This window comes from Colius striatus, chromosome 1, assembly GCF_028858725.1.
Source record: "Colius striatus isolate bColStr4 chromosome 1, bColStr4.1.hap1, whole genome shotgun sequence".
NCBI classification, from domain to species: Eukaryota; Metazoa; Chordata; class Aves; order Coliiformes; family Coliidae; genus Colius; species Colius striatus.
In genome coordinates, this window is record NC_084759.1 from 132,339,801 (window position 1) to 132,366,668 (window position 26,868).

Genomic DNA, 26,868 nt, shown 5'->3' on the forward strand with positions numbered 1-26,868 from the left:
GAACTGGCAAGAAGCGCAGAACAGGAGGAGTTCAAAGCAAAAAAGAACCGGGATCCAACACTCTGTTGGGGTATAGAGAGAAGCAAAGCAAAGTGTTAAGACAGAGAAGGCCTCATGCATGAGGCTTCAGCTCAGGCATCCCTCTTGTAAGGGAAGGATGGACATGAGGCAGAGGCAATCAAGGGAAGTGATGTGATGGGAGCATGGAATAAGGATGGGGTGACAGGCTGCAAAAAGAAAGTAGAAATGTCACCAAAAGGACAGTCGGAGAGGCTGTACAAAACCTGGGAGAAGAACATGAAAAAAAAGAAGAGCTAGGAAGTGAGGGAGAAGTATGGGCAGTGTCAGGGAAATGAGGCAGCAGCTAGCTGAGATCTACACGTCACGAGGGTTATGAATGGCAGATCCCACAGGCGAAAAGGTGTCAACATGGAAAAGGTGTTGAAGGAGCAATCGGAGTGACGCTGCCAACACCCACACCCATCCACTCACCCACGCACCAGCAGGGCCTTATGTCTCCCACGGAACACAGGGGCACCCGTGCCCCAAACACACACTCTGACACCCACCTGCCGCCGTCGCCATACGCTCACCCACGCGGGTGTGGGCGTGCAACGCGCGGGTACCTGCGCACCGCGGCCTCTGCATCTGTATCTGCATCTATACGTACTTGCAGCTGCTCGCCCGTGCGCGGGACCGCGGCCGGCGGCACCCACTGACTAGGGCAAGCGAGCCCACGCCCCCGTGGACAGGCGCACGCCCCACGCACGTACATACACGCCTGTACACACACGCGGCCACGTATATATCAGCACAGACGCGGACGCACTAAACGACCAGAGCACATCCACGGACCTGCCCGCCTACCTACTCACCCATACACTCACTGCCATGCCATGCCATGCCATGCCATGCCATGCCATGCCATGCCATGCCCCACGCACCTCGGCACGCGGCGGCCGCTCCCCTACAAATGTCAGCGCGGCCCCTTTAAATGCTAATGAGGCGGCGCGAGTCCCGGCGCCGGCCCCCGCTGACTGTGTTAAAACTTCGGCGGGGCCATTTTGGGGGCAGTAAGACCCAGCGCGGGCCCGAGGGACATCTGCCGCCGCTGCGCACCCGCATACACCCTGCCCACCCTCCCGCCACCATGAGCGAGGCGGCGGAGACCACCACTACCACGGCCACCCCGGCGCCTGCCCCCACCACTACCACCAGCAGCACCCCTGCGCCCGCCGCCGCGCTGGCTGCAGCCCCCGACGTCCCGGACGCCAAACCCAAGAGCCCCGTCAGCGCCGCCGCGCCGGGCGCGGCCGTTGGTGAGGCGGCTCCCGGCGCTGCTACTGCTGCCGCCACCGCCAACACCGCCGCAAACACCGTGCCCGAGACGGAGAAGAAAGTGCTGGGTGAGTCCGGGGGGGCCTCGCTTCTAACTTCGGGGCACCTGCAACGGGAGCGGAGCGGGGGGAGTGGGGGGGGATGGAAGCAGCACATGGCCGCCGCCCGGAGCCCAGCCCGCTTTCCCCCCCGCCCCCCCCCCCCGCCGCTCCATCTCCGCGGCTGTGAGTCAGGCTGCTCTCGGGGGAGGTGCACGGGGCCACCTCCTCCTCCTTCAGGCGGCTGGAGGGGAGCCGAGCAGCTCCTGGCCGGGACGCCAACTCGGAAGTTTGGAGGGAGTACCTGTAAGCAGCAGCATTCCCTGCCCGGCTCAGGAGAAGCCTTCGAGGCCACGGATCGCAGCTCCGGGCCCTTCTTTGGGGCCAGGCGGAGATAGTGACTGAAGAGCAGCCATGTTGATGGGCTTCCCGGCACCTGCCGCCAGCCCCTTGCCCTGTAGGGGCATCTCCCCTTAGATAGTAAACTCTCTGTGTGAACCCCTTTAAAGTCTTGGCCCAACTTCTTTATCTGTGAAGAACAGAGTTCTAATAATGCCTAGGGACATGTCTGGAGGTTCTTTAAAAAAAAATGTCAAAATGTCTGTGCATTGCAAGTGCTTAATTTGGGTTGATTTTCTTTTTTCATTGTGCTTAAACGGGATCAGCCTGTTGAAAAGGAACAAGGCATCTTTCTACAGTGGAAATAGGGATCCACTGTTTATATCTGCATAACTAAGAGGTTAGTCAAGGCACAGATGAGGCTGGCTTTTAGTGCAGAGTCCCAAACTTCACTAAGTGTCCTATCTAAAGGGAGAGACTGGGGTCTGAATTGCAGCAGGTGGAGGAGCCAGGTAAAGAGTGTCTCGAGCTGATAGATCAGCTCCAGGATTCTAGTGAAACAGAAATTAGACATGTGGTTTGTGTAACTTTTCCATTGTTCTGTTGTTTGTCAGTAATTGGTCAAGGCACATCCATATCTGTTGTTATGTCTGGCTGCTGCTTGCCTTCAGGTGGGTGGTTTCATTCTTGATAATGTTTTTTTACCTTCATCCCTTGCTTGGAAAGGGGTCAGGGTGATGTGTAGTGAAGTCACAAGTGCCCTCCCCATGATCTAGCAAGAAAAGCCACCATGGTGATCATTTTGTGCACTGGCTTTACTGCTGGCCAAGCATTTTAGCGGGAGTTGTAAGGAAAATTATTGTTGGTAATGCAAATTGAAAATGGTCTTACATCCAAGTTCTTCTCACATGTCCCTGTTAGTGGTCTTGTAATTATATTCACATAAGTCTCATCTTAGGTCCCATTAGAAGCAAGATTTGGTGCTTGCCCAGGGCATCCAAATATCTGACTTCTGGGAATAAGGATAAAGGTTAGTCAGTTTTCTCTTCTCCCTCACAGGGGAGCTTCAGCTTTCCTTGCTAAAGCTAATGAAAAGGCTCTTTTGTCACGATGCGGAGGAATTGGTGGAGGAATATCTTCTAATAGCATCAGAACACAGCATCCTGTAGCAATACGTGGGCTTTCTGTTGGTGGGATAGATGTCATCGCATCAACTACGGTCTCTGACTCTTCAGTAAAACTGGTTATAGTTTCCTCTGGGCTTGTCCTCTTTCTGGCCTGGTCTCCTTGCTATGACAGCTCAGGCTTAATGACTGCACCATGACCATGTGGATGTTCACTGTCATGCTGTTGTCTGGGGCTCCCCCCCCCCCCCCCCCCCAAAGTAATGCTTAGAGTAGACTGCAAGCCTAGCATGTGTAGGGAATGGTGTTTCCCAAGTGCACTGTCTTGGGGAATATATTGGAAACTTCCCCCTGGTTTCTGGCAGCTTGTGCCAAAGGAGAAATATTGCTCTGAAACTCTGTGTGTGAACATTCCCTTACCAGCAGCCAGCTGGGCATGTAGAGTGAAATGTCACCCTCTCTCCTTCCACCAGCTTTCTGACAACTGAAGGCTTTTGTCAGGCTTCCTAGGCTTCTCACTCTTTTCTAGTCTGATTGAGATAGGCCAACAGATTCAATAGCTGTTTTGTGGGGGAGGGAAGGGATGGTGGTAGGGCAAATCAGTGGTATTAGCCGTGTTTCTTAAAGCAGGCTAAGACCTGCCTGTGCTGTTGGCAACTGTTTCTGTGCTTCCCTACCACCACCCCGTATTACCCTGTTGACCTCTGTTAATGTAGGGAGCTCTTGCTTGTAGTGCCTTTGTGGTGGTAAGGTGTGTCTGTATCTAGTGATGCCCCCATGATGCCAAACTTAATAGCACAACTCCTGATGCTGAAGACTGTTATTGTTACTGACTTAGTGCTAGGCAGTGAAACTTACAAGTTTACTCTCTGTAAATGAGTCTTAAGAATGGATGCTGTACTAAGCAGAGCCTTTCTCTTTGACTATCTCAGCCTTTAACATGATTTTGGATCTTCTAAATATGAATGTTTTCTGCTAAAAAGGTATATTAAAGATGACCAAAGACTTCCCTTCTAAAAGTGCAGCAAGAAATGGCCTGTAACTACTGTCAGTAATAGCAACAGCACTACAATGGACTGCTGTCAGCAAGCATTCCTACTTTAACTCTGTATTCAGGGGAGGAGGAAGAGGTTGTTCTTTTTGCCTTTAAAAGGGGTATATAGGAATGGCAGCACTGTATGAGACCAAAGGTCTATCTAGCTCTGTCATCTCCTAGTGGATATTAGGGAGGAATGCAGATGCAGAACAGGTGAAGGTAACAATTTGCAGTGTGTTCTTCTTGCCTCTAGTTAAAATGGCTTGGTCTTATGAACTGGAGATTCTCTTGACTATTTTCTTCTTATTGCCTCTTGGGTTCCACCCACCCCTCAAATATATGTAAACTTTTCAAGAAGCAGTTGTCTGCAGGAGACTGAACCCTTTTCAAAGAAGTGCTATGTAAATTGCTTAGATAGTTGTGGTCATGCTATGTAATAAGTAACATCTGTTAAAGTCTAGAGCCCAAAATTCTCTTCTTTCCTTCAGGTTTGAAAAGCACAAGTTTGTGGTCTCCACCCAGTTGCAGAGAGGGAAGGAGAGGTTAAACTACCTCTATCTCTTGAGTTCCTCCCACACGTAGCTATGTGTGGGAGGAACAGGTTTCACCAGATCCTATGAGACTAGAGTAGCTTCTAAGAAAGATGCTAGTCTGGTGTGGAGACAGGAGCTTGTCTCCTTATCCTAAAAGCCTCGGAACATAAAGTTGGTCAGTTTGTAACTAATGAATCACAGATCTCTACAAGTAGGAATATTTGAAAAATAAAATCTTGAGGTGCCTTGTTTGGTTAGAGTGATGCAAAACGCTGCAAGAAAGAGCTTGTCAAAATAAGGATGTGCTGCTTCTCCACTTGAGAGAGCTGCATGGTGCTTGATACTGCTTCTGTGGGCAGTTCTGGCTTCTAAGGAACAAAGAGAGGACATCTTTTTAAACAGCTTTCTTCAGCTGTTTTGTATCTAGCTGCTCAGCTAAGAGACTTTTGGCTGAAGGACAGCATGTTAAATAGCTGCTTCCTGCTACTGTGTTGGTATAAATTGAAAGTATGCCTTGAGTGTTAAGGGAACGGAATAGGTCTGATTGTGACTTTATGTGAAAGTATTAAAATATTTTTGTATGTTCTTGAACTTACTTATGTGTTAGAGTAACTTCTTTAACTTTTTTCTTTCCAGCCACCAAAGTTATTGGCACAGTCAAATGGTTCAATGTCAGGAATGGATATGGCTTTATCAACAGGTATGTTTAAGTTATGATAGTTGTATTTATGCTGTGCTAAGACTCGCAGTACAGATAATATGCCATGTGTTAATAACTGAAACAGAGGCCTGAGGACCTGACTACAAGTTCATGCAGATGACAGACAGGTTTAGCCAGGCATTCAGCCAACTCTGATATCATCTCGGGGTGGGGGGGGACTCCCCCCTCCCCACCCATCATCCATCAAAGGTTCTGTGTATGAAGAAAAAGCAGGAAGAGTCAAACAGATTTGGTCTGTTACTTGTTTCTCATGTATACTCATACTATACCTTTAATAAGCTATGTGTTCTTTCATGACTGCATGGCTTTGTTTTTTCTTTCTTTAAAGAATCAAGTAAGGTTGGAGAATGAGGGAAAGTATTTTTAGATAAAAATTGAAGTGTTAAGTGATTGGTCAAAATACCTACTGTCATTTAACTGAAGATGTTTCAGGCCTGGGCTCCCAGAAATTCTATTTGTATGTTTTTCTTCTATGGACACAAACAAACCTCCAAATGGCATCAATAATCTAAATAGTTGTAGGTTATTTTGATCACACTCCAACCTTAGCTGTTGAAGGCCTGTGCTTCCAGGTTACTGGAGGAAACCCTGACTTTTAAGGCTGGGATATCTGTAGGGTTGAAGGGCTTAAATGTCTCACGCTTTGTGAAAAATGCAACTCCTACACGGTGAATGCTTGTCTTGCACAAGGCATAGTTATTTTGTTCTGCAAGTCCATGAACTGTTACACAGGAGGTAGATATGGGTAAGCTGGACAGTGTAGAAAAGGGCACAAGAATCCCCATTTTGGGAATCTGAAGCCATTTCTGGTGCAGTATTAATCCCAATCTCTGGAGACTCTTCTAAGCTTGCTAAGCATGAATGAGTAATTACTCTTTTTAAAGTGTTTCATAGCAGTTGATATGATCAGCTAGATATGGTGTAGTAACTTTGTATCTCTGTTCTTCAACTAAAGTCTCCTATTACTTCACTGCAACAAGTTTTGGATTATGATTTACCTTCAGGAACTCTGACTCACCTCTTCCCTCTGCAGAGAAGGGATTGAGTGAACAGACAGCAGGGTCCAGGCTCTTTCTGTTATATTGGAGCACAGAATCAAGGTCTTTAATCAAGGTCTTCAGGTTTTCTTATAGAAGCCTGAACTGGCTAGCCTAATCCAGATAACCTCATATTCATGTCTGGGTCACCCCTCCAATGGATTCTCCTAACACCTCTTGTGCCTGGTTACTTTGAGTTTCATTTAAAGGAGAGCTCTGTTAACAGCTGCGTCCAGTCCTGTTATTAGTCTTTCTTGACCTCTGGGATAAGAGCTCAAGTTGCAGCCCCTGTGGAAGGTGGGAGTTTCTTTTTTTTGGGGGGGAAGGGAGGAGTAGTGAGAGGCAAGCATTGCTGTCATTAACTCAGTGTCAAAACAGAATACTGAATGTTTTCCAGAAGGTTAGAGAACATCATCATTCTGAAGAGTGAGGAGTTCTTTCTGCTGTCAAGCATGTGACCCTGGAAATTCAGAGCAGGGTTTTGGTAGCATAGACTTCCACAGAATGTATGGAATCCAGGGGATGTACTACAGGCTGGAGGAAGGAGAGTTTCACTTGTGAAGTCAGGGATTTCTATTTCAGTTTCAACTCTTATGACTTCTCACTTTCTTTTCACAGAAATGATACCAAAGAAGATGTGTTTGTTCATCAGGTAAGACACTAGTAATTGTACTTAAATGTGTGCTATGATATGTTTCTAATGCAACTTCTTGAAACAGCCACCCAACCTTGTCTTGGCTTCTCCTTAGAATATTTATTGCAAATACCTTGAATGGACGTGTATGTTAATCTTCATAGAGGAATATTATGGTGTGTTTTCCTTTTCCCTGGAGTTATAACTGAAGGAGTAGGCATTATAACCCTTCATTCTTTCTTTCTTTGTCTGCTCCAATTTGAACACTGACAGGTTTTGTGGGGTGGGTTTTAGTGTATTTTTTGTTTTGCTCAATTGTCCCTCAAAAGGACATGAGTCTTCTGTTTTGTAAATACCTTGCTACTTGTTGGGTGTCCTTCCCCCCCCCCCCCCCCCAATTCCTTATACTGCTGTGTGTTCTGTTTCTTCCTACCCTCTTCGTTAGCAGGTCTGTTCAGTCTGCCCTCCCTGGTATTGGAGAGAATAGTCTAGTCTGGCTCTTGATCAGCCGGGGTTACCATCAGCTGTTGCTATGTGAGGCAGCTGTTCTTAGGAAGAAGAGGAGAAAGGCTGTTTGCCAAGTGTGCCCATGCAGTGAGAAGCTGCCCAGTGACTTGTCATTGGTTACTTTTCCTTGAACTGTCAGTAGGCTGTTCTAAGAATATGCTGTGACTTGCAGGTTGCAGGCAACTAATGGGAAGGCAGAGGATGCTGTCTCCTGTTTGATATAAATTGATTAGTTGACTTAGATCTGGATTTGCGCTATCTGATACTTGTACTTCACCAGAAGATGAAAAGCTGCCCCTGGAGCTTGTCCTATATGAAATGTCTGCAGGCCCACATGATATTTAAAAGAGAGAGCGTTCTCTGTGGTGTAAGTGGCAGTATTTCCATTGTATGTAATCAGGAAACTTACACTCTGAGCTCATCAGAGGACAAAAGATAAGTGCAGATGTAGTTGTGTTAAATGTGCTGGTTAACATTGAGAGTTAGTTTAGTTCCTATGGCTTCATGACTAAATAGTCAGTGATACTGTTTCTGGAGGTTGAGTGTAGACTCATTATCCAAAAATGAATGAAGCTGGAAGGGAAGAAATTTAGTGCCTGTAATGAGTGAAGGTGTTGTGAAGTGTATGCAGTAAACATTCCTGGCTCTGTGGTAGCCTTGGAAGCAAGAGCTCTCAATGCGTGTACCAATTCACAATGGTCACTCTCCTTCCTTACTGACTGTGTGCATGTGGATACAGATCCTGCATCTATGGCCTGAAGGGACTGTATCCAGAGGAAGGTGGGAAGAACTCTAGAAACAGAAACATGTTATGGATGGGCAGTACTGTAAAACTACCTTGAAGGTAAATGATGTGGTTTTGAGACCTGTGAGAAGATATCCTGGAAGGTGGTGGTTGTGCTGATGACAGAGATAACATGGATCAGTGTTGTTCTGCTCGGAAGGGCTGCCTGCAGAGACCCAAACAGTTAAGGTCAAATTAGTGTTATCTGTGCTAATTTGTCTTCTATACCCATGAAGAAGATTATTCACATACATGTAAACAGGGTGGGAGGATTTATTTCCCATCTCCTGTGCCTGAAATCCTCTCAATGAGCACTAAGCAAAACTGGCTTGATGTTTCAGAAATACCAGGTCACGTGCAAGTATGCCTCCCACTAACCCTCTTGGGCTGTGCTTGGCAGAGCAGATGCTTCCAGCTCTGGGCTGGGTTGGCTGCAGTCAGAGGTTCCTCAGCTCTTCCATCTTGAGCTGTTCCTGTGAGTGTACTTGCTGCCTACTGGAGCCCGGAGCTTTCTGGCTAGAGCTCCTGATGGGGCTGCTGGGCAAGGGAGGCAAATCCCATGGCACAAGCAAACATCCTGCTGCTAGCTCCTTCTCTGCAGTTCCTACTGGTTCTGGTTCAGCCCTCCTCCCCTCCTGGGAGGGGCTGGATTACATGCCTAATCCCTTCAGAATAAGGCTGACCTAGTTGAATAGATAGAGCCTCCTCCCTGCCTCCCCCACATGTGTTCAGCAGGAAGGGAACAGGCCGATCTCATGATTGGAATGGGGGTTAACGCTGGGTGTCTGGCTATTGGATGCTATTTATAAACCCAGTAGAGATTAAAATGCTTTTCTCTTTAGGGCATGCATGGTTTGCTTTGAATTAACCCTTTGTTTTTCCAGGAGATGCAAGCAGTGTTTTGGGGAAGGCCAATTCTTCACTTGCTTGTGTCTTGCTCATGTCCTTGTCTGGTTGGTTGATGGAAAGTGGTGTCTAGGGCCCTGTGTCAGTTAGAGGTGGTGGCAAGCAACTGGGAGTGACCTGCTTTGTAGGGTGGAGTGTGTCTGGGGGAAAGGAGGATTTGGCAGTTTAACACTACTAAGTGTCAGTAGCCAGAGAAGTGCCACTTAATTACGTGTAGTTTGAATCAACAAGCAATGAGGAATGAATCTCTTCTGCTGCACAGATCTTTCTTCACTGGGTTGTTTTCCTGATGCACAGCCTAGAGTATGTGCACCAGTAGCTGGTGTAACAAAATTTGGTAATATCTGTGACAATGCTGGATGTGCACATGCTGTGGTGACATGAGGATATGGAAAGAACTCTTCCAAACAAGATACTGAACTAGCTCTGAAGACTCTTATAGCTGTCTGTTTATCAGTGTCCCCTTGGGAAAGGAAAGACTTTGTCTTAATTGTTGAGTGCTGTCTGTGTTAACACAAAGCATCTGTCTTTTGAATAAAAGAAGCTGGAGCCTGCAGGATGTTGGTGAAAAGTAACGGAGGATACACAGAGTAAAAGTCTTTTGATGAAGCTTGGCACTCAGGCTTCCTAGAGGCTTATTTCAGCAATATTTACCCGCAGCTGAAGTGGTAAAGCCTTATAGTTTTTGCTCTGAATTCTAGGACTTATTCAAAAGTTGTTTCTCGTGTCCTTTGTAAGACAATTATGTGGCAGTCTCAATCTCTTGTTGGCAGGTTATTCACTTGCAAATCTCAAATTAAGTTTCAATCCATAAAACTGGAACAGAATGTGGAATCCTGTTGCATTTATCATCTTTTACCCATCTTGGAGCATGTTTGAGAAGCTTCGTTAATCCTACCTATGCCTTCTGCTGGCTACCTTCTGGTGGTCCTTTCTTCCTCTGCCCTTAAAAGGAAGAGGAAGGAGTTTGAAATACAGATTGTTGATAGTCTGTCATATGCAGAGCACAAGTCAATTGTCTCAGTATGTATTAAAATAATTAAATTCTTAATCTGCAGTGGAGATGATAATTTTTAGTATCAGTATATAGCATTTGTGGAAAAGCTATCAGTTCCTGCTGATTTTTAGAAATGGAGCAGTTATACCAGTAGGTCAGCAGAAAGCAAACAAAATTGTCTCAGCTGATGGTGGGAGTCTGGTTGCTAAAGTAATTCCCCAAAGAATTCACTTGAGCAGCTCATTCCCTTCCTGTATATATATCTATTAAAAAAAAAAACCAAAACCCAAAACATCTTGTTTTTTTTTTCCTTTGGTAGAAATATGTGCACTCTTGTATTCTTCCTTAAGCTGTTCAGGGAGGCTGCAGGGGAATGGTGTGGCTAGATATAGGGCCTATTGCCTGAAACAAACAGGACTTTATTCAGCAACAATGAGAATACTTTTCCTAAACTGGTCAAGTTGTACTTTTCCTTCAGTGGGAAATATTTTTGAGCTATTGTTGACTGAATTAATATAGTTGTCATGCACAAGCAACAACTCAACTGATCATTATTCTGTCCGTTTTACTTGAACTGCAGATAGATATGACAACCGCCTCTTCTGCCCTGCATCCCATTTCTTAAGCTGGGTTTGTTCCCTGTATATCTGTGTATACCTCTGGCTACTGGGTCTGGTTTTTTTTATTCATGCTAACAAGAGATGTCTGTATCAGGAAACTTAAAGGGAATTGATCTTTAATAATCTAAGAGAACTGCAATAAAAAGCTGGCTACTAGATTGGCCTGTACAATGTTTGGGGTTTTTGTCCCCCAGCCTCTTGCAGTTTGTGAACTCTTACCTAATGAACAGAGAGCAGGCTTGTCTTGCTAACTGCCTTTCATGGAATCCTAGAAATACTCCACACAGTGACAGGTGTCTGTAGCTGACAGGCTGAAAACTGCTCCAGGAGGTTTGAGTGTTCCTGGGAGTCTGAAGCGATTTTTTTCAGCTGGTTTTGGTCCAAAGCTATGTTGTTAGTAGTATTTTGTGGTTTCCATGTAGGAAATGATTAAGACTCTGATTGTCTGTTCTGTTACTATTCCTTTGTCCTTCAAGGACTCACCTAATTTTTGTGGGTCTCCCTTACAATGCTTAGGTAAAATGTTTATTTGTTTATACCAGAGTTACAGTAATTCCTCTCTAGTTACTGATTTGCCATGATAGATTGTACTTAAGACCTGGTGCATTTTTGTAGAAGATGGCCTTAAGCTCCCTGCAGATAGTTTACAGGTCTGTTAATGACTGTGAAGATGAGTCACGTGCTGCTGGAGTGGCCTTGGTACAGCTTGCTGGAGATAAAACACTTAGTATGAACTCTGTTTATACAGAAGCATGCAATGATCTGGGTATGTAGTAGGTTGGATAGTGGGGATCCTGGGGCAACATCTGATCCAAACTTGTAAGTATTGAGAAAGGAGTAAACGTTGACAGAGTGTTGGAGGGCCTGTTGAGTAAGAGATGTCTATATATTTAAAATATTTTGGTGTGGCAATTGATCTTGTTTGCAGTGCTGGGATTGTAGCAGAAGAATACTGTCTTTCTCTCACCTACATGGCTATGAATAAAGATAATAAGATGAAATAATACATTTTTCTGTGTCTTTCTTTAAAGACAGCTATAAAGAAAAACAACCCACGGAAATACCTGCGCAGCGTTGGTGATGGAGAGACTGTAGAATTTGATGTGGTCGAGGGAGAGAAGGTGAGATGGGAAGCCTAGGGCTGTGGTCCAACAGAGCTAACATCACTCTGTGGTGGAGTAACAGAGAACCTTATCTGTGTATCTGATGGTTTTGTCTAATGTTTTCATCCCTGAGATGACATTTATACAGCTTTTCTGAGTAAGATGTGTTTCTTAAATGCTTTATTAAGAAGGGTTTTTTTCACATGCATAAAAATTCTTATATAAGTACATCCTAGTGCTTCTAGAATTTATAAGTTTTTACTTAATAGCTCATTTGAAGCTTGCAGCCTGCCCAGTAATTAACTGAGGCCTATATTGTTCTGAAGAATTTCTCAGAGTCTAGTAGTTTAATGACTGTAAGAAGCTTCAAGTTCTTCATGCTTATATTAAAGTGGTGGTTTTTTTGTCTTTAAGTTACTTCTTGATTTTTTTTTTTTTTTTTTTTTTTTTCCTCTGAACTCAGCCTAGCTGGTAGGGTCTTAACTCATGATCATAACTGCTGGTTGTGGGATTGAGTATAACAAACCTACATTTGCACTATGTAGGAGGAGGGGATATCTATAGCTTATAACTGGTGCAAGAAAAAGCCTCTTTCCTGTTTCTTCTTCTCCCTGTGGCTGGCTGTTCTCTTCTTACACCACCCTGGTTTGCTTTCTTTGGCCTTTTAGGGTGCAGAAGCAGCTAATGTCACTGGTCCAGGTGGAGTCCCTGTAGAAGGCAGCCGCTATGCTGCAGACCGACGCAGCTATCGACGGGGCTATTTTGGCCGACGCCGTGGACCCCCTAGAAGTGTAAGTTTAATTTCTTTAGTGATGGTCATTCTACCCCCTCAGCAGTCTTTCAGCCCTGTCACAAGAGGGAACTCTGGGTGCAGCATTGGCATATAGTAAGCTGTCGATGCTTAACTGAATGTTGATACTGGTGTTTTTCTTTTATTGAGTGTTCTAGTGTCCATTCCTTGGCATATATTTCTAGAACATGTGTATAACACTTCTTTGGATGTTAAGGTATCTGTTTGAAGGGGAAACAAGAGAGTGAGACACCTAAATGGTTTACCATGCCCTTTCCATTTCTTCAGGTAAAGTATTTATATTACTCTAAGTAGTATAACCATAACTTGGAAAGGTTACTTGGAAAATGGGCTTTGTTTATCACTTTGACCTTGCATGGTGGTAGCTTGACCAACTAATTGAAACCTCCATCTATAATCCTGTCATAGACATCTGCCTACAGTAGTTCAGAGTAAAAATAATGCATTTTTTCTTTAAATCTGCTATGCACTACTGTTCATAACATCTGCAAGCCTTCTTAAGCAGCTTCCCTGCAAGTTTATGCAGAGGAAGAAGTATGAGGTATGTGGCTGTAGTTCTAGCAGTTACTACTGCTGCCTACATCATGTGTGTGCTAAACCAATGCCTCAAACAGCTCAGCAAACTAGAAGATATTTCAGGCTTGATTATCTTTTCTTTATTATTGGAGTCTGATCATTGCTCTTAGAAACATGTGAGTGATCACCCGTGAGAGCCTTGGTGGAAGTCCCTGCCCAAGCAACATAACACTCTTCCCATTTTGCTCTACAGAGTTGACAGCACAAGGGCAAACGGAAAAGTGTTGTCAAATCCTTCCCTAAAGCCTAGCTGTTTATACTTGCTATCATAAGATCTTCTCTCTAATTGTGCCAGACACCACTATGCCTTAAATACATTAAAGGTGTTTTTTGGGTCCTTTGGAGATGGCTTGAAGTTGATGCAGCTAACCCATGGCTTACTACTGTGTATATCTTTATCTTTGTGGTATTACAATTTCCAGTTACATCTGCCAGGCCAAATGGCAAGGGGCTAGGATAGTTGGTTTTCTTCAGCTTTTGGGTGATTGCAGTCTTAACTGTTGGATCAGCAACCAACTACCTTCCAGTATTGATTCTGTTTACTTTTGCTCTCCTGAGATACTTCAGTCTCTCAACTGTCTTTATTGGAAGAGAGTGCTCTAGTCGATGGTACTGGTTTGGAGCTGTTTCAGACTAAATGAGCAGGCCTGTCAAGGCTTAAATGACTCTCTGTACTGCTGACTATGGAAAGCAGCTGTTTCTTTTTGCCTGAAGAGTGATAATGTGAAACCCAACTTGAACATGGGGACCATTTAGTATTTGAGGTGGGACATGTTGTCTAAGATATCTAATGCAAACTCATGCAGCTAAAAATCTGGCTTGCATATGACCCTTCAACACACTTGATTCCCAGGACTTGAAGATATACAAAGGGAAACAAATTGTGATATCATACTGTTTTTCTTTGACTTGCTTATATCCAAGTCCCTTGTGGGATTTGGTGGGGATACCAGACCTTAGCTGTTGTGTGACTGGTGCCTGATGTCCTATGGAGTCATCTCTTATTTCCTAACATAAAACATACTGCTATTTCTCTGAGATCACTGACTCTGGAAGAGTTACAGCCTTCAGAACTTGCACATGATAATTTACGAAAGGACATTAACATTTCATAGAATCATAGAATGGTAGGGGTCGGAAGGAACCTCTAGAGATCATCTACTCCAACCCCCTCCTGCAGAAGCAGGTTCACCTAGATCAGATCACATAGGAACATGTCCAGGTGGGTGTTGAAGAGCTCCAAGGAAGGAGGCTCCACACTCCCTCTGCGCAGCCTGTTCCACTGCTCCATCACCCTCACAATGAAATAGATTTTTCTTATGTTTAAGTGGAACTTTTTGTGTTCCAGCTTCATCCCATTACCCATTGTCCTGTTGCTAGCTACTATAGAAAAAAGGGATGTCCCAACCTCCTGACACCCACCATTTAGATATCTGTAAATGTTAGTAAGATCTCCCCTCAGTCTCCTCTTCTCCAGATTAAACAGCCCCAGTTCCCGCAGCCTTTCCTCGTATGAAAGATGCTCCAGTCCCCTGATGATTTTGGTGGCCCTGCACTGGACTCTCTCCAGCACTTCCCTGTCCCTCTTGAGCTAAGGAGCCCAGAACTAGACACAGTACTCCAGATGAGGCCTCACGAGGGTAGAGGAGAGAGGGAGAAGAACCTCCCTTGACCTGTTGGCCACACTCTTGTTGATGTATCCCAGGATGCCATTGGCCTTCTTGGCCATGAGGGCACATTGCTGGCTCATGTTTAGTTTATTATCAGTCAGGACTCCCAGGTCTCTCTCTGCAGAGCTGCTCTTCAGCAGTTCAACCCCTAGAACTACAAAAGGAATTTCACGATATGTCCAATGAACAGGACATACTGTTTTTGTGCGGTCTTTTTCCCATTGTTCCTGAGTTTGTTGGTCATTCTCTGTAGTTTGTTGAGCATCCTTTGAATGTCAGCCCTTCCCATTATTGCATTGACTACTCCTCTGGATTTGGTAAGAGTAAATTCTGTCTTATTTGAGGATGATGAAGACCTTATAGTACCATTCTCTTAGCATGTCACCCTTAACAGGTAGCCAGGCAATGATTGCTGTGACCTTTCAAAGATGATGCTGGCCATGCAGTGATGTTGGCCACCTCCTTCAGCACTCTCTCTGCCTGTGTAGTCGCATAGACTCCTATGGGTAAGGCTCATGGAAGTGATGCTTCCCTCTCCTATTGGAGCTCAGTCAGGAGTTCCTTGTGCACCCAAAGTTGATGTTCTGCTATGGCTGCTCAACTTTCTGCATTTTGCAGTGGACCCTTCTTGTATTCTGAGGTAACCTGAGGTGCAACCACTTCTGCTGGACCTTCTTGCCCCCTCACTAAACAAGTCAAACACTCACTTTCAAGAAGCCTTTGCAGGACGTCTTCCTGAAATGGTGCTAGTCTAGATGAGTGAAACCACTCAAACTTGTCTAGCTAGTCTTGTGTACTTGCTTGGATAGATCGATTGAGGGTAGAATGAGTCTCCATCTTGAAGCTCTCAGTTTTTCATTTTGGAGATTTTTCACTCATCATTTAACATGTTCTTCACATAAAACTGCATGTGTGCTGCATCTAGGAAGATGATGCTTTTTCATAGCCTTTTCCTTTAGAAAAGTCTCTTCTTTCTCCTTCTAGTTCCGTGTGTGTAAGTAAGAGGGGAAGGGAGGTAACAGTGTCTATGGGGTATAGCAATGTGTGTACATCTCTGCACGGTCACATTGACAGGCATTGAAGGTTGAGTCTCTCTGCTTGAGGAAATGTATTTGGCGAACTGTCCTGTAGGATATTTTTGAGACCTGTCAGAGTTGCTGATGATATGGCACTCTTGGACTGTGTCTGAAAGGATATTTACTCAGCTGTAGGCAGCTGTTGGTGCACACCTGAGATTCAGTGTATCCAAGCCTGTTACACTTAAAAGATCTATCTATTCTGTTACAGAAGGAAAAAGTTTTTCCACAGCCCAGCTGTCCACGTGATCAGTCTTGTCTTTTCTTAAAAGGAATTGTTTAATTGGAAGTAACTTGGCATGATGGCCTGTGAGTTTTCAAGAACTTTTCATTGATGTCTGTCAGCAACTCTAGTCCAACCTTGGAGCACAGCAAGAGTTGATTTATCTTTGCTTACTGGCATGGCTTTAGGCAAAGGAAAGATGCTATTCTTTGCTTTATTCTCCAATGTGACTGTACTGTGCCTGTAATTTACTGGGTCTGCTTTTGAACACATTGTGGTGGGAAGTTTTCAAGAGTGAAAAGAACCTTGAGGAATCTGAGGTATTTCACTATCTCCAGTGGAACTGCATTCGGATTGCATGGAGACTGCTGTGGGAAGTAGAAGTACTTGTTGATATCAGAAATGTCTTAATTGTATCTACTCCAGAAAAGAGACTCTTTGCTAAACTGACAACACACATGTGGTGTAGAACTCTTGTAAGAGTGTTAGAATAGACAGTGAATTGTGGAATAACCTTGAACTGATGATGTCCTTCTCACCCTATCGTATGCCTTACTAATCAAAGAAGCATGTATACCAGTGAGTTGGAAAGGAAGTGAAATAGTTTAAAAACTGTTCTATAGGCTAATACTACTCTTTGTAGAGAGAAGGCATGAAAAGAATAGTATTATAAAAAAGCTAGAGACTGATCCAAAGGGATGCAAGATCAAATTAAATTAAGAGAAGCAGATGAGTAAAAAGCTCACTGCAGTTACAGATATTGCTTACAAAACTTTCAGAGGACAATCATTTTTTTTACCTTCTTCAAGTTAGAAATCTATGTGAGATCTTCATGAGGAATCATAGCCTGCCTGCTTATTTTGGTTTTCTTAAGAGGAAAATGTAGGCTGCAGCAGGCCAGCATCATTCATTTGTCCTTTGTTAGAAGGTTTTGTTAGAAGGTATTACACCAAGTTGAAAGGTTCCTGTGGAGTGGACTGAGTGAACAGGATCATGTGTGTGCTAGACATAGTGTAGTCTCCTTTTTTGTTTTTTTTAAGAGCACAAGTGAAGCTTTCCCCATAAGTATATCTAATACACTTACTATCAGTATAGTAAAACAAGACCTCAAAGCTCAGCTCCTTTTTGGTTTTTTTTCTGGTCAAATTGAATCTGTTTTGGTGACTTCTGACTGCATAATTGTTTTATTCTGGAGCCATACTTCACTTCTGGCCAATAGACCTAGCTCAAGTGATAGTAATGTAATGTGTTAATTGATTTTTTTTTTCTTTTTTTTTTTTTTGGTGATACTATAGAAGATGCAGGACTTTGGGCTAGGCAGTTCAGTTGTTTTGCTACTGTTTTCAACTGCTCATTTAAGCCAAACCCATTTAAAATACTGACATAGCAACATTCAGTTCAAGATTAATAGGAAAATGTTAGCATTGTTCTGAGTAATGCTTCAACAGGTTTAGTCATTCTTTCCAGTCACTACAGGAGATGGAGTCTTTTTATCTGAGATTCCAGTGCAGCCCTCTGCAGGGAGGTGTGGACCTAACCTGTGCCATTAAAACCATGTACAAATTCAAGACTGCCTTTTAAAGAGTTGTGAATATGATGCTGCTTGTCAAGTGCTATTGGAGAGCTTTGGCTGATGAAAAATATTGTTGCTTGCTCCTCCCGACAGTTTGGTTGGTTGATGCTTGGTTAGCTTCTGGAACACTGTGCCTCAGCCAAGGCCTACTAAGCCCTCATGGTTCTGTATCTCAGGCATTGCAGTGGTAGAATTGCACACTGATTCCAAGTGTGCCTGCTCAAATCTTGAGGGAGAAATGGTGATTATGCTGGAATGTGTTCAAAATTGGTTTAGTCTTGTGTCCTCTCTCTCCTTTTGCTGCTCTCCCCTCCTGTTTCTTTGCCTTGCCAGTCCTCACGTGAGGCAGAGTGAGAGCAGGGGGCAGCACTAGGTCTGTGCTTCACAAAAGGCAAACCCCAAGACCTCTGAATTGATACTGACACTCACAATACTGGCAGTGCTGTTATTCACTGTACTACCTGACGTACTTCTGAGCACCCATCCCAGGTCCATTGAACTCTAAAGCATCTTGACACAAACATAACACGTTGGTGTTAGGGAGAAGTAGTGTAATGCTGGCCTGAATTCAGGAGTGTAGTTTTCTGTATGGGTTCTGAATCTCTCAAGTGCTTATCAACTGTTACCAGATGCTGTCTATTATTGCTATCTACTTAGTGGGCGTTCCTTTTGTAATTTAGTTATCCTGATCCTTTTTAGATATGAGAGAACATAATGAATAATATTATTTATGTGGCATTTCTTAATTGAGTTTTGATTTCTCTTTAATTCCCTCAGCAGTTTACCCTATTGTATTGTTAAGAACAGCTGGTATAGCTGTTGAGAGGTACAGTGTGTGAAATACTCTATTGGTCCTGTTTCTGTGCTTTTTTTGGAAACTTGTAAAGCTACAAAGGGTGCTGGAAATTATTAATGCATTTGGAGAGTAATTTACTATGGTGGAAGAAGATTGTTCAGGTTAGTCACTGAGGTTCTTTTAATTCCTCAAGTTTTCTTGTTGCAACCTACATTGCTCCAGACTTTCTAGATGCTGTCTTTTCCTTAGCTAAGTTTACTTCCCATGCAGATATCGGAGACTGACAGTTAAAATAGAGCAAAATATGATGGTAATGGTTAAAATAGCTGTGTGGGACTGGAAGGAGACCTGTCAAACTTAATGTAGACTGCTGAAGACTGTTAGGAAGCAATAGTTTTTCCTTCCTGGTGGATAAGTTGCAGAAGATCTGGAAACAAGTCAAACTCTTAGTTTCCTTCTCTTAAAGGGAAGAAGCATAATGGAAATGCTTTTTTTTTGTAAAACAGATGTTACTGATGCATTTTAAAAAGCAAAATAAAAAAGCTAAGTAAAAAAACTAGAGAATAAAACATCTCACCTGAAATACAGCTTTATCAGTTAACATCTCAAGGGGAAAGATAAGAACTGCATCTCTGAAAAGGCTGTAAATTTTGAGTGTGGTGAAGAGTATTTGACATGATGTGCTTTAGTTGTTCTGATTTTAAATTCCTTGAAGTTTTCTGTGGAAAGTCTCTGTGGAATAAGGCTTTGTGCAGAATGAAGCCAGCAGTGGTCTCTGGCAAATATCAGCCTGATGTCTTTCAGTTAGCTTTCCCAATTTAGAAGTTCTAGTCAGTAGCTGCTACTCCAGAATACATTTTCAACTTCCAATGCAATGTCGAGTCCTGAAATGCACTTTCATATGCATCAGAGAACCAAGAGATTCTCTGCCTTTCTTGCCATTAGCAGGTAGCTGCTTAGGCTGTTACTGTGAGGAACAAGGGCAGTGTCATTGACTCTTGTTCTGTCCTACTCTCATCTTCACCCAAACTAAAGCCTTTTGAATATCTGCTTCTTTTTACCCAGTATGTTGGTAGTTTTGTACTGATATACTGTGGATTAGCTTCTGTTAAGATCATTGGGCTTTACAGTTAATTACTATCTGTGAAATAACACCTCATCTTTAATTCTGCCTTCTATTTTCTTTTGGATGTAGGGTGGTGAGGGAGAAGTCAAGGATGGGGTCACAGAAGGAGGACAACTTCATCAGCAAGTCCATAGGAATCCTACATATCGTCCCCGCTACCGTAGGTTTGTACACCTTACTTTGCTCGTTGGTACATCTTGGATGCTTTTATGGTCTATATAGGCTTCGTTAAGAGAAGGAAGAGATATTCTCTGTGTATGCAGATGGCAGGAAGAAGAATTTTAATTAATTATTAGGAGAAAGGAAACAAATGCAGAATCTAATGTGCTTACAGCTCAGAGCTGGGAATAGGTCACAGAAAGGCAAAGAATTCTTTGTATCCTGTTCACTTCTCACAATTGAGTAACATATTGAAGTGAATTGCAGAGTGTACATCTTTCCAGCTGAATTCATCTGCTTTCCTGGACAAGTAATGAATCCAAGTCCCACTTCATCTGGGACATTTATACCCTGCATCTGCAGGGGTAGGGTGTGCTTCAATAACCCTTCTTGTTGACTGCAGACAGTAGTCTGCATTCAGCACTGGACTTGTATCTTGTGCACATTGAACTCAGTCTTACATATCATGCAGGCTTGGTGGGTTTTTTGATTTTTTCTTTATGTTCTGGTGATACTTGTATTACAGAGAAAAGTCTACTGTTCAGTAAAAATCCAAAGTTGTGTCCTGTCTCTATGGTAGTATTATACTTGCCCTCCAGCAGCACAGGGTAGTATAAGGTTTTGCTGTCAGTCAAGACTGAAATTTTGGGTTCCTGAGGGCTTCTAAAGGAGAAGGTAACAAAACAGGATGTTAAAGCTACTCTTGCTAAAACTTCTGGAGAAAGATGATGCTAAAGAGACTGAAGAGCTTTGGGAGTAGTAAGATAAAACTTGTTAATATGATTGAAGGGAGGAAAAAAATGTGATAAGAGTGGAGATGACTGAGAACACTAAGGCTGGAGGAAGAGAAAAATAAAGATAAATTATAGAGGTCCTTGGAATGATGAGTAACATGGAAAGGATGGGTGACACTTTTTGCTTCTGATAAAAAAATACACTGTGAGGAGCCTTCAGTTGAAGGAAGTGGGAGACATGATAAAAAAGTTCTTAGGACAGCCCAAATTGGAAGGGACCTCAAAAAATCATCTGGCTGAACTTTTTGTGGGAAAGGGAGCCTAGACAAGACTATCTAGCACCTTGTCCAATCACATAATGAAAACTTTCAATGATGGGGACTGTGAAAAATTCCTGGGGAAGTTGTTACAGTGAATAAGTGTTCTCACTGTAAATCTGTCTTTTATCTAGATTAAATCTCTCCTGGGGCAACTTCCTGTTGGCCCTTGACTTCTGAGTGGAGCTGCTTGAGAAGAGACAGCCTCTGTCTTCTTTGTAGCTGCCCTTTAAGTAGTGGAATAATGAGAGTTCTCTACAAGCCTACTCTTCTGCAGGGAGAAGAACTCCCTCAGTCTTTACTCATAGGTCAGTTTCCCCAGCTGTTTGGTCCCCCTTTGGACCAGTCTGTCTGCTCCTTTTTGAACTGTGAGGACCAGAATTGGACACAGTACTTCAGATACTCAGCCCTGAGTAGTGCTCTCTCTGCTACTAAGTCCTCTGTGGATGGTAGCCCAGGATCCATTTTGCCTTTACTGGAGTGGTTCACTCCTGACTTATTTTCAGGTATGTGACTTAAGTTGTTATGCACACAGCAGATGGCTGGAGCTTTTTGCCACAGCATATTGGTGATGTTAAAAGCTTACATGAGCTTGAGGAAGACTGGTCAAATAGAAGAGAAGACCATTGTGATATCTCTAGATAGGCAAACCCTGTCTAGCTCAGGAAATCTCAGTGAGGAAACCAATTGGAGGTTAGGAGGCTACCTGGGAAGTAGGTTTCCTTCTTGTTTTTTCCCTTGAGGTCTATAGAACTGGGGTAAATGGACACACAAAAATCCAGCAGACCATTCAGAGGTTCTTAGTACAGATCCTTTGGAGCTTGCACAAACACTGGTGCTTTCCGGTGTGGGATCTGTGCAGTAAGTTGCTGAGTCATCTGTGTTAGTCATACATGAAAACTGGCCGGTGTAGGATTGTTTTCTTCATTTTACAGCTTTAGTTCTGACATGACCACTCTAGCTCCCAGCCTCTACACTGAGGGAACAATTCCATAGCTGAGGAATTTGAGGCAGTTAAAAATATCAGTGTGAAATAGTTAGCCTCTTACTGTCATACCTTTTGAAAGGTTACTTCATTGTTTTTTATTTAATTCTAAGTGGAAAAGCTCATTCACAGAATCTTAAGGGTTGGAAGGGACCTCAAAAGTTCTAGTCCAGTCCCTCCTGCCAGAGCAAGGCCATCTACAGTAGGTCACACAGTAACTCATCCAGGTGGGTTTTGAATGTCTCCAGGGAAGGAGACTCAACAACCCATCTGGGCAACCTGTTCTGGTGCTCCATCACCCTCACAGTGAAGAATTCTTTCCTTATGTTTCTTTGGAACCTCCTGTGTTCAGGTTCTTGTGACTTGTCACTTTTTCTCAAAGATAAAACAAGTTAAATCACTGGATTACTTTTCACTGTTGTTCTTTATAAAGCATTGGGACATGTTCCCCCACAACATTTTTCTCTTTAAATTGGAGAAAGATGGATTTGATGGATGGACAGTTTGGTGGATGAGGAACTGGTTGGATGGTGGCATCCAGAGGGTAGTGGTCAAGTGCTCTATGTCCAGATGGAGGTCAGTGAGTGGTATCCCTCAAGGGTCTGTACTGGGACAGGTACTGTTTAATACCTTTATGGTATAGGCTGTGGGATTGAATGCACCCTCAGCAAGTTTGCAGATGACACCAAGCTGAGTGGTGTGGTTGACAGGTCTGAGGGACAGGATGCTGTACAGAGGGACCTGGACAAGCTTGAGCATGTGAACTTCATGAGGTTTGACAAGGAAAGTGCATAGTCCTGAACCTGATTTTGGGCAGTACCTGGTATCACCACAGGCTGGAGGATGTGGAGATTGATGAGAGAAGCCTCACAAGAGGACTTGAAGATGTTGGTGGGTGAAAAGCTGAATGTGAGCCAGCAACATGCATTTGCAGTCCAGAAAGTCAACCGTATCCTGGGCTGCATCAAAAGAAGTATGTCCAGCGGGTTGAGAGGTGTTTCTGTTCCTCTACTCAGCTCTGCTGAGACCCTACCTGGAGAACTGCCTCCAACACAGTACTGTGGAGTGCCCAACACAGGGAAGACGTGCAAGTGCTGGAGTGGGCCCAGAGGAGGGCTGCAAAAACGGTCAGGAGGCTGCAACACATTCCTGTGAGGAACAACAGAGAGTTTGGGTTGTTCAGCCTAGAGAAGAAAAGGCTCCAGGAAGACCTTTCAATATGTAAGGCTGTGGGGGGGGGGAGGGGTCTTATAAGAAAGACAGGGAAAAACTTTTTAGCAGACCCTGTTGCAATAGGACAAGGAGTAAAGGTTTTAAACAAGAGGGTACATTTAGCCTGGATATAAGGAACACTTTTTTTTTTCTTTTTTTTTTTTTTTACAATGAGAGGGATGAAACACTGGAATAGATTGCCCAAAGAAGTGGTAGTGGAAACACACAAGGCCAGGCTGGACAGGCTTCTGAGCAACCTGATCTAGTTGAAGATATCCCTGTTTATTGCAGGGAGGATGGACTAAATGACCTTGAAAGATCCCTTCCCACCCAAACTATTCTATGGTTCTGCTGTCAAGGAGAGCTGATTTGTGTTAGTCTGCTATTTGCTTACTTGCCCCTGTTCATCTTGTCTTTCTGTAAACTAGCTTAAGAGGTCAAGTTCTAACACTGAATTTAGAACTATGAAATGGATGTAATCCCCATTCTTTCATGTGCATGTTTGTTCAGAAACAAACAGCAAGAGGTAAATAACAGTGCGAGAGCAACAAGAAGCTTAATTTCATTAGAATAACAAGATTATCCTCTGTTGTAATGACCACCTGTTCTGTGCAAAATGCGTCCATCCTTCTGGATGCTAAAGTCTAGGACCATAAGCCTTCCACCTCTGCTCTGATCTTATCTATCTGTGAATGTTTGTGTTCTCTCTTATTCAGGATTGTGGGAAATAGGGTATTACTGATGCTGAAAGGGATAAATTTGATTTCTGAAAGTCTTCATTGGGAAGTAAGGAATAGCATCACATCCAAGTACAGTCAGATAGCTGAGCTTTTCCATGTCATGTGGGTGAATCAAGCTGGATAAGTTGCCCATGGCTAACAGCAACTTATGCATTTCTGATGGATTTTGTGTGTAAGAGGTATGGTATATCCTATATGAATGTGGAATGCTGCTGTTTGAGTTAACAGGTAGCTATTGTTTGTATTTACATGCACTAAACCCAGTGACACTGGTGCTTTTATGTTAAATTCCTTTGAAGAAGCTAAGTTGACTTTTGGGACCAGATAGCTGTGGATTAGCAAAGCCAGCTAACAGGAGCTAGGTAGTAGGTACTGACTTTGTCATCACTTTTGGCTGTATTTTGGCTATTTATAAACATACTTTGTTTATATTGGAAATGGGATGAAGTGTTATTTCAGGAACTTGGACTTGGAAGCTTAGCAGTTCGTGAGGTCCAGTTCACCTGACTGAGATACATGCTATGTTTTCTTACAGGAGCTAGAGAGCTGACATAAGGCAGGGAGCAAAGATCCAGGAATTGGTTTACAGGTGGAGTTGAGATTGTCAGGGACCACACTATTAATTATGACTTGGACTATGCCAAGGTTACCTTAGCAGAATCAGCCTGTGTGGCCACTACTGTCTTGTTTGTTCTCATAGCTAGCAATTCAAATGGGTTAACTACATCTGTGTTATGCGACGGACAGTAGAACACGCTGATGTAGCTTCACCAGTGAAGAGACACCTAGGTTGTTTCTCTTCTAGCTACATGCCAGTCAGACATCCATCCAAATGGATGGTTTTACCAGCATTCAAAAGTGTTAAAGATGGTGCTTAGTACTAGCCCAGCAAAAACCTCTCTGACCATAGTACTTGAACCTTCTTGGGCTTCTGTCATACTTAACATCTGTTTCCTCCCCCTTCTCTTCAGAGGACCCCCACGTCCACGTCCTGCCCCAGTGGCTGGAGAAGCTGAAAACAAAGAGAACCACCATGAGGCCAGTGCTATGAGTCAGCAGCCCCTGCGCCGTGGCTATCGGCGCCCCTACAACTACCGGCGTCGGCCTCGGCCTCCCAGTGCTCCAACTCAGGATGGGAAAGAGGTAAGCACCCTTCTGGCAGAACATGCACATACTGGGTTTGGATGGGGTGAATGCTCAAGACCTGTGGGAATTTTGTTGTTGATGTGCTGGAGGAGCCTGATGACCAAGCCCAAAGTGCTGGTGGTTGAAGGCAGCTGGTTTCATTGCCTGTGTCTTGTGACCCTCTGAGAACAAGCAGCTTACTTTAAGTGGAATGAGATAGGGATTGTTTCTGGATAGTTCTTATTTGTTAGTTTTGACCCAAAATATATGGAGAGAAATGATTGTGTCTTCCAGGTCCCTCAATCCTTCGATACCTATTAAGAGATGGATTTGAAAGCTCCAGATCCATTTCCTGAACTGCTTGAACCACATGATTTCAGAGGACTGTTTGCAAACAGTTTTGTTTTTTTCTGTAATTAAAGGAAAGACTTTCTCATTCCATATTCTAGTTGAGCCCTGACAAAATCTGCTGTGTAATACTTAAACTGTAGTGTATTTTCTATAGTTAATATTTTTTTAGGATTCCTTATTTTAAAACCTTTGTTATGTTGACTCTACCACTGAAAAGAGGAGGAGTCTGCAGGTTAGTCTTTGCCTATAGTAATGGTTTATTGTGTCTCAGGCAAAGGTGACTGAAACACCTGCTGAAAATCCTGCTCCAGTGACTGAGCAGAGTGGTGCAGAGTAAAGTCTGGCTCCCCAGGCACCTTTACCATCACTCAGGTAAGGAATAGAGATTGTTTCCATTCTCCAACTGAAGCGGCATTGTTGGACTTTGACTCTGGTCACATGCCCTTATGTATGGCTGGACACTTGTGATAACTTCTGGTAGTGCTACATGGGCAAACCAAGAACTCTGTTGCTTTTCTTCTTTCTCTCCAGTGCTTGTGTATACATTTGCCATAAAGTAAATTTTAGTTTATAACTCTGATTTTTTTTCAGAAATACCTATCTGGTCTCTGTGGCAATATATGTATTGATGAGTTAATAATGTTCTGCTTAAGGAATCATAGAATAGTAGGAGTTGGAAAGGATGTTTTAGAGATCATCTAGTCCAACCCCCCTGCAGAAGCAGGTTCATGTAGATCAGGTCGCATAGGAACATGTCTGGGCGGGTATTGAGAACCTCCAAGGAAGGAGACTCCACAGCCCCTCTGGGCAGCCTGTGCCACTGCTCTGTCACCCTCATAGTGAAATAGTTTTTTCTTATGTTTAAGTGGAACTTTTTGTGTTCCAGCTTCATTCCATTACCCCTTGTCCTGTTGCTAGCTACTATAGAAAAAAGGGATGTCCCAACCTCTTGACACCCACTATATAGATATTTGTAAATGTTAATAAGATCTCCCCTCAGTCTCCTCTTCTATAGACTAAACAGCCCCAGTTACAGCTTCTACAGGCAGGATAAGCCAATTGTGTTTATCCTGTCTGGTACTGTGATAACATTTTCTCCACCTGACATCTCACCTCTGAACAGGAAAATGAAACAAACTGATTTTCTTTTAAATTTGGCTCTTCAACAGGTGTCCTAAAATACTACTCAAATGTTAACACCAAAGAAACATATAAGCAATAAAATTGTCAACAGTGGTGACGAAAGCAAAGATTTGAAACAACGGAACTTAAAGTTATTAACCAGCAGCTGATATCCAGGGAACGTCTGCAAGATAGATGTGTGAAGAGAAAAAGAGAGCGAGATTCAGAAAGAGCAACCTCCCCTGTTTCAACAGCAGCTGTGGGGTTTTGGGTTTTTTTAGAATTTCACTGTTTCACTAGTATGAATCTTTCAATTTTTCTTTTGGTATCAAAATGAAAAGGGAAAAAAAAACCCAACCAATGAACTGAAATTGAAATCAAAGGCTTTTTTTTATTGGATGCTGGTGCTAAACCTCCCAAGTGTGATGAGGTTTTTCTTTTTCTGTGCCAGTCCTGTTCACAGCAGGACATGGGGAGGAGAAATTTTCGCTTTCCTTCTATTTGAAACTGTGCAGCATGGGTGACGTTCCTCACAAATAAAAGTGTTGAAATGCA

At 43.4% G+C, this 26,868-nt stretch overlaps 1 protein-coding gene across 2 annotated transcripts; it reads left to right on the forward strand.

Annotated features, from left to right (window-relative positions):
- Positions 1-1,031: 1,031 nt before the first annotated feature.
- YBX3 (Y-box binding protein 3) lies at positions 1,032-26,868 on the forward strand. Of its 2 annotated transcripts, XM_062007611.1 has the most exons (9): positions 1,034-1,406; positions 5,045-5,108; positions 6,785-6,818; positions 11,646-11,735; positions 12,386-12,508; positions 19,638-19,732; positions 24,687-24,858; positions 25,463-25,563; positions 26,361-26,868. In XM_062007611.1, the coding sequence occupies exons 1-8, from the start codon at positions 1,151-1,153 to the stop codon at positions 25,526-25,528; spliced, it is 900 nt and encodes a 299-aa protein (XP_061863595.1). In that variant the 5' UTR covers positions 1,034-1,150; the 3' UTR covers positions 25,529-25,563; positions 26,361-26,868. The 2 variants fall into 2 exon arrangements, with proteins under 2 accessions (XP_061863604.1, XP_061863595.1); XM_062007620.1 differs by lacking the exons at positions 25,463-25,563; positions 26,361-26,868 and adding an exon at positions 25,135-25,176 and having other exon boundaries at positions 1,032-1,406.